This window comes from Raphanus sativus, unplaced genomic scaffold (genome assembly GCF_000801105.2).
Source record: "Raphanus sativus cultivar WK10039 unplaced genomic scaffold, ASM80110v3 Scaffold0890, whole genome shotgun sequence".
NCBI classification, from domain to species: Eukaryota; Viridiplantae; Streptophyta; class Magnoliopsida; order Brassicales; family Brassicaceae; genus Raphanus; species Raphanus sativus.
The window spans coordinates 21,812-28,492 of record NW_026616204.1 but is presented as its reverse complement, the minus strand read 5'-3'; the positions used below and the strand labels follow the sequence as shown (position 1 = coordinate 28,492).

The 6,681-nt window shown below is 53.2% G+C and overlaps 1 protein-coding gene across 1 annotated transcript; it reads right to left on the bottom strand.

Annotated features, from left to right (window-relative positions):
* Positions 1-77: 77 nt before the first annotated feature.
* LOC130503263 (uncharacterized) lies at positions 78-5,977 on the bottom strand. Its single transcript, XM_056997940.1, has 2 exons — positions 796-5,977; positions 78-739 (listed from the first exon to the last, which is right to left on the bottom strand). Exons 1-2 carry the CDS (start codon positions 5,975-5,977, stop codon positions 78-80), a joined length of 5,844 nt encoding a protein of 1,947 aa, XP_056853920.1.
* Between the last annotated feature and the right edge of the window lie 704 nt (positions 5,978-6,681).

The window sequence follows — 6,681 nt, the reverse complement described above, 5'->3', positions numbered from 1 at the left end:
AGAGTGGCTCGTGAAGCGCACTTGCCCGATTGGGTGGTAAATGAAGCGTGCTCGTCGCCTGCTGGATCGCAACGAAGCTAGGCGGAATAACGCTTAAGATGCATGGAGTTCCATGCTCGGGGGACTGCGTCGCCGGTTGATGTTTCTAGACGATAAACCCCAGGTTTTACGACTTGTGTGATTCTGTATGGTCCCTCCCAATTAGTACCAAGCTTGCCAGCCTTCCACTCCTTAGTATTCTCAAAGACTTTTCGAAGAACAAGATCACCTTGTTCAAGAGGGCGCGACTTGACTTTCTTGTTATAGTAGCGCTCAATCTGATGTTGGTAATTCTGGATTCGGAGCAGAGCTTGGTCGCGGTGTTCTTCGATTGCGTCAAGGGCGTCAAGCAGCATACTTTGGTTGAGCGCAACATTCTGAGGCATTCGGGACCTACGGAGGCTGGTGACATTGACTTCTGCGGGAGCCATCGCCTCAACACCGTAGGCCATGGAGAATGGAGTGCACTTGGTTGCGGAACGCGGCGTTGTGCGGTGAGACCAGAGAACGCCGTCCAACTCGTCGGCCCAGCAGCCCTTTTTCAAATCGAGTCGTTTCTTCAGTCCATCAATGATTGTACGGTTAGACGATTCAGCTTGGCCGTTACTCTGCGGATATCGCGGTGTCGCGGTGTTCAGGCGGATCCTCCACTTATCACAGAAATCGCGGAACTGATGCGAGATGAACTGCGATCCGTTATCTGTCACGATCTCATAAGGGAGGCCGTGACGGCAGATTATGTTGCGCCAGACGAACTTTTGAACTTCCTTGTCGTAATGTTGGCGAACGCTTCTGCTTCGATCCATTTGGTGAAGTAATCGGTGAGGACGAGGACGAAACGCTTCTGTCGTGAGTTCGGCATCGGTCCGATGATATCCATTGCCCAACGCATGAAAGGATACGGTGCTGTAAGAGTGCGCAGCTGTTCGGTGGGACAGTGGATCGTGGGCGCGTGTCTTTGACACTTATCGCAGCGTTTGGCGTAAGACTCGCAGTCCGTGTTAAGAGTAGGCCAATAGAAGCCTTGACTTCGAACTTTAAGTGCTAGAGCTCGCCCGCCAGAATGATTACCGGCCGCCCCTTCGTGATTTTCAGCCATGACCAGTCGCGTTTCGTCACCGTATATGCATTTCAGGAGGACCTTGTTGGCGTTCCAACGGTGTAGTTCGCCGTCGATGACGACGTAATGGGCACTGCGCGCCTTCAGTCTTCGCGCTAGCCACTTATCATCTGGAAGGGTGCCGTGTGCTAGGTAGTTGATTAGATCGGTACGCCAGTCGGGGGTTTCGTCTGGTGAGGAGTCGATGCCCATATTGGCTGCCACAGCTACCGCAGAGACGGATGAGGTACTTGCGTCTTGCGCCATGATGCTGGGGCTTTCGATCCGATGAATGGGAATTATCCGCTTGATCTGATCGTGTAGCTTGCTCCCCAGGGCTGCCAGGGCATCAGCGCAGACGTTCTCTCCTCTCGGGACTTTGGTGAGTTCGAAAAATTCGAAGTCCTTCGTGAGGTCCTGAACAAGCTTGAGATAGGCATCCATTCTTGCGTTGTGAGCATCGTACTCGCCGTTATATTGACTGGCGACGAGCTGAGAGTCGCAATAGGCGCTGAGGCGTTTGGCTCGGACGGTCTTGGCGAGGCGTAATCCTGCGAGGAGGGACTCGTACTCAGCCTCGTTGTTGGAAGCGGGAAAGCCAAAGCTGAAAGACTGTCTTATCAGTTCGCCTGTTGGGGATTGAAGCTGAACGCCGGCGCCGGATCCTTTATTGGTTGAGGAGCCGTCGACGTGTAGAATCCAATTGCGAGATGACACGGCCAGATCCTGCTCGAGTTCGGGTGTGAGTTCGATCAGGAAGTCAGCGAGGACCTGAGACTTGGCTGCTGTTCGGTTCTTGTATACGATGTCATGCTCGCTGAGCTCCATCGCCGATTTCGTTAGCCGCCGAGAGTGGTTAGCGTTCTGCATGATTGTTCGGAGGGGCTGATTGGAGAGGACTTCAACCGTGTGAGACTGAAAGTACGGGCGGAGTTTCCTCGCCGAGTGAACCACTGCAAGCGCCATTTTCTCGAGGGTGGGATAGCGGGTTTCGGCTTCTGTCATGCGTTTGCTCGTGTAGAAGATCGGTTTTTGCTCCCCCCGATCTTCGCGTATCAGCACGCTGCTGACGGCGATAGGTGTGACGGCAATATAGAGGGTGAGAATGTCACCCGCTTCTGGTTTCGAGAGTACTGGAGGAGTAGTCAGATATTGCTTAAGTTGTCCAAAGGCCTCCTCGCATTTGTCGTCCCAAATGAATCGTTTGTTTCCTCGCAACAATTCAAAGAAGGGAAGACACTTATCAGTAGATCGCGAGATGAACATGTTGAGCGCTGCTATTCGGCCAGTGAGGCGTTGCACTTCTCGGCTGTTCTTGGGGCTTGGAACATCGAGGATCGCCGATATCTGTTTGGGATTAGCTTCAATACCCCTCTGAGTGACGATATATCTGAGAAATTCGCCGGACATAACACCGAACGTGCATTTAGCCGGGTTCAGTTTCATGCCGTACGTGTTGAGTGTTGTGAAGCAGTCTTTGAGGTGCGTGAGATGATCCTCGGCTCGGAGCGACTTGACCAGCATGTCATCGATGTATACTTCCATTGTCGAACCTAGCTTGTCGGCGAACATGCGGTTGACAAGGCGCTGGTAGGTGGCTCCCGCGTTTTTAAGGCCGAAGGGCATTACCTTGTAGCAGTAGGTTCCTCGATCTGTTATGAACGCCGTCTTCTCGCGGTCGTCAGGGTGCATCATTATCTGGTTGTAGCCAGAGAATGCGTCCATGAACGTCAAGAGGGCGTTTCCGGCAGTCGCCTCGACTAGACGGTCGATGTGTGGGAGGGGAAAGCTATCTTTTGGGCACGCCTTGTTCAGATCCGTGAAGTCGACACATACTCGCCACTTTCCGTTTTTCTTTTTGACGACGACAGGGTTAGCGAGCCAGTCGGGGTACTTGACTTCCATGATTGAGTCGGCGGCGAGCAGTCGGTCCACCTCGTCGTTGACTGCCTTTGATCGTTCGGGTCCTAGTTTTCGGCGCTTTTGGCGGATAGGCTTAAAGGTGGGGTCAACGTTTAACTCATGAGAGGTGATTGCTGGATCGATCCCTTGCATGTCGGATGTAGTCCAGGCGAAGGTGGAGACGTTCTGACGGAGAAACTCGGTGAGTTGCTGCTGCATATCGTCCGGCAGGGATGCTCCGATGCGGATCACCTTACTAGGGTCAGCAACGTCGAGGGATATATCGATGACCTCCTCTTGCTGTGGAAACGCCTTCTGTAAGGGATTTGAGACGGTGTTAACATGCGAGGTTTGTCGCTGGAGTTTGATGGTTGCGATTAACATGTCTCTAGCGGCTTGCTGATCGCCCCGTAGCGTTCGGATTTTGCCGTCTGGTCCCGGGAACTTGACGCATTGGTGGTAAGTCGATGGGATTGCTCGCATCGAATGCAGCCAAGGGGTGCCTAGGATCGCGTTATAGGGGGCTTTAGAGTCGACGACCGAGAACTTCACGGTCCTTGTCGTGCCACATGCGTACACTGGAAGGCGGATTGTGCCGATCATGGCCTCCGAGGAACCGTTGAAGCCTGTAAGGGAGCGGGATGACGGTTTCATACTTCCCGTATCGACGCTCATCTTGTCGAGTGTGTCTCGAAAGATCAGATCGACAGAGCTGCCAGTATCGATGAGGATTTTGGTGACCTGACAGTCGCCAATTCCGAGTTCAACGAGGAGGGGGTCGTTGTGCGGCATGTGGATGCCAAGGGCGTCGTCAGGCGAGAAAGCGATTTGGTGATCGTTCTCGGGTTTTGTCGGCCACTTACGCGAGGAAGTTGCCTGACGACGATAGTCTTTAATGGACCTGACGGAATCACCGCATGGCGGGGATCCTCCCATAATAACGTTGATGACGGTGTCTTTGTCTTGGTTGGGATGCTGAGTTCTAGAGACGTCGAGCTTTTGTCGAAGATCGGAGTACAGGGGGCGATCGAGCTGGCTTCGCAAATCTGGTTTCCTGGAATTGAGCTTTTCTCGCAGATCCACGGGGCGGGGCTTCATGGGACTTGGGTTATTCAACCGGCGAGTCTTAGAGGAGTTGATCTTCTCGCGGAGATCGGGGACATGACTGACCGCATCTGCCGCTGGTTTCTCCTTCCGCTTGAGGATGTTCCGTAGCACGCCAAGGGATGGGCGGCTCAGCTGATCGCGCAGGTCTGGAGGAGAAACTTGTTCAGGTTCGTCGCTTGGAGGTTCCAGTTGCGTCAGGACGACGTTGATGCGTCTTCTCGCTCTCGGAAGTTCATGATCGCCAGTGCCCTTGGCGGGCCTTGTGAAGACAGTCTCGACGCGTCCCCGGTTTCTCGGTGATTCCTCGTCGCTAGACGAGTTACCCTTTTCCGGGGATGCTGGAGCTGCTTCTTCGGGCGTTGCTCGTCTCTCTTGCTGAGGGGCTTTGCCTTGCGACTTGCTGGTTTTCCTGTCTTTGTTTTTACTCCAGCTCGCCGTTCCTCGGGCCCTAGGTTTCGGAGGCTCGATTTCGAGTTTTCCGTTCTCGACAGAGGAGAGAAATTGCTCGAAGAGCGTCTTACATTCCCTGGTGTTATGCGACTTAGCGTTGTGGTAATCGCACCATTTCTCGGCTCCCGGGGGCCGAGAACTCACTGCTGCGGAGGAATCCGGCGGTTTTCCGTCGGTTTCGCGGTTGTAAACGTTCCATCCTTTCTCGCGCACGACAGTTGTTGACGCCGGGGAGCTCTCTTCGTCAACAGCGTACACGAAATTCTTCTTTTGGGCTGCTCGGTCGCCTGATGAGTGTTGTCGTGGCTCATGTCGACTATCCGCGTTCTTCGCGCCGGTTTTGTCGGCTGTTGCAGCTTTAGATGCGTTCAGCTTGCCTATCAGAGCCTCTGTATCCTCTTCCATGCGTATAAAGTTATGGGAACGCGCGATGGCATCAGAAAGAGACGACGTGGGGTTCCTGTAGAGGTCATCACGGAAAACCGAGTGGACGTACAACGTGTTTTTAAGCGCGGCGACCGCGACGCTGTCGGATAAGACGACCTTCGAGACTATGGCTTTGAACTTCTCCATGAAGTTGCGCAGGCTTTGATCCTTTCCTTGGGCAAGGTTGAAAAGGTCAGACACCGTTGCGTCTTCTTGAGTGAACATGATGTAGTTCTTCAGGAAGGCGGACGACAGGTCGTGGAAATCTTTAATAGAGTTTTCAGCGAGGCCCGTGAACCAAGTAAGGGCCGGTCCTTTCAAGCTTTCAACGAAGAGTTGACAGTAGCCGGCATCGCGTTCTTCGTCGGAGAAGTTTGCACGGCGTACTGCGATGTTGAAAGACGTGATGTGAGTCGTCGGGTCGGTGAGACCTTCGTACGTCGGTAGTCGGAGCTTCTCGATGTGTCGCAGTCTGACGCCGGTTATCGCCGGGGAGAATGGTGTTCGGAGGGTGTTCGCCAGAACGCGTTCTATTTGCGGCGCGGAGGTGGTGACGCAGTGTATCTTGGAGTTGATGTCTAGGAGCGATTGTTTGAGTGCTGCTACCTCGCGAACCATCTGTAGATCTGGGTTCGCAGGGGTGAAAGGCGCTGCGTCTGGGTTGAAGGTACTGAGAGGAGCGCCGTGACTCGTCGGGTTAGCAGCTATGTCACTTGCGAACAGTTGCCTGCGGATGGTGTCGGTGGCTGCGTCTGGAGCGCCGGCGAGAGGAGCGAGTAGTGCCGCGATTGCGGCGATTTGCTCGGTAGCTGCTTTTTGGGCGGCGTCTTGTCGAGCAAAGCGCTCCATGATGGTATCGACAAAGGTGGGGGCTATCGGGATAGCCGTGACTGGGGTTGGTCCCGGCGCGTCGTGTTCGTCGCCGGAAGTGGAACCTTCGGGGTTCTGACTCATCTTTGCTAACGTTACTTTGCTAGCCCCACGGTGGGCGCCAACTGTTAGAACCGAGTTCGGTCGAAACTAGTAAAGAGAAGACGAAGAACTCGTCTGTGGGTCTAACAAAGACGTTTTATAGATGAAGATATAAGGAGCTAGTTACAGAGTAAGTGTAAAGAGAAAGACCAAGCGGGGCTCGAAGAGCTAGCCGGGAAACGATACAAGATAGCGGATAGAGAGGAGTAAAACCCTAGATCTAGCCGCCTTGTGGGTATGTCAAAGTGTGGATCCCCCTCTCGTTTCCCCTTCCTCTCCTTTTTATAAGACTCTCGGTAGTTCGCCCTACTTAGGAGTTTAGCTTGTGGGCTTTTAGTCGACTATGTGGGCCTACTGTGCTGTTGGGCTTAAGTGGTAGTCCGAAAGCTCCTATCGGGCGACTAAACACGTCGATGGCCGACACTCATCTCTCTTCGCCAAGTCCTGTGCCGTAGCGAGCCGAGTTCTTCTATTTAGTGGGCCTTGTAGGAAGGTGCAAATCCATCCCCCTACATTAAATATTTAAATCATACATCGTCAAACTGTTTGAAGTTTGATTACTTTTATTTCGTTTTATTATACTTTGATGTTTGGTGAAGCAATTAATTCATATGGTGTGCTTGAAAAAGTAGTTGTGACTTGAATTAAAAGTTTAGCATAGAACACGGGATGACAGTGGCGATCGT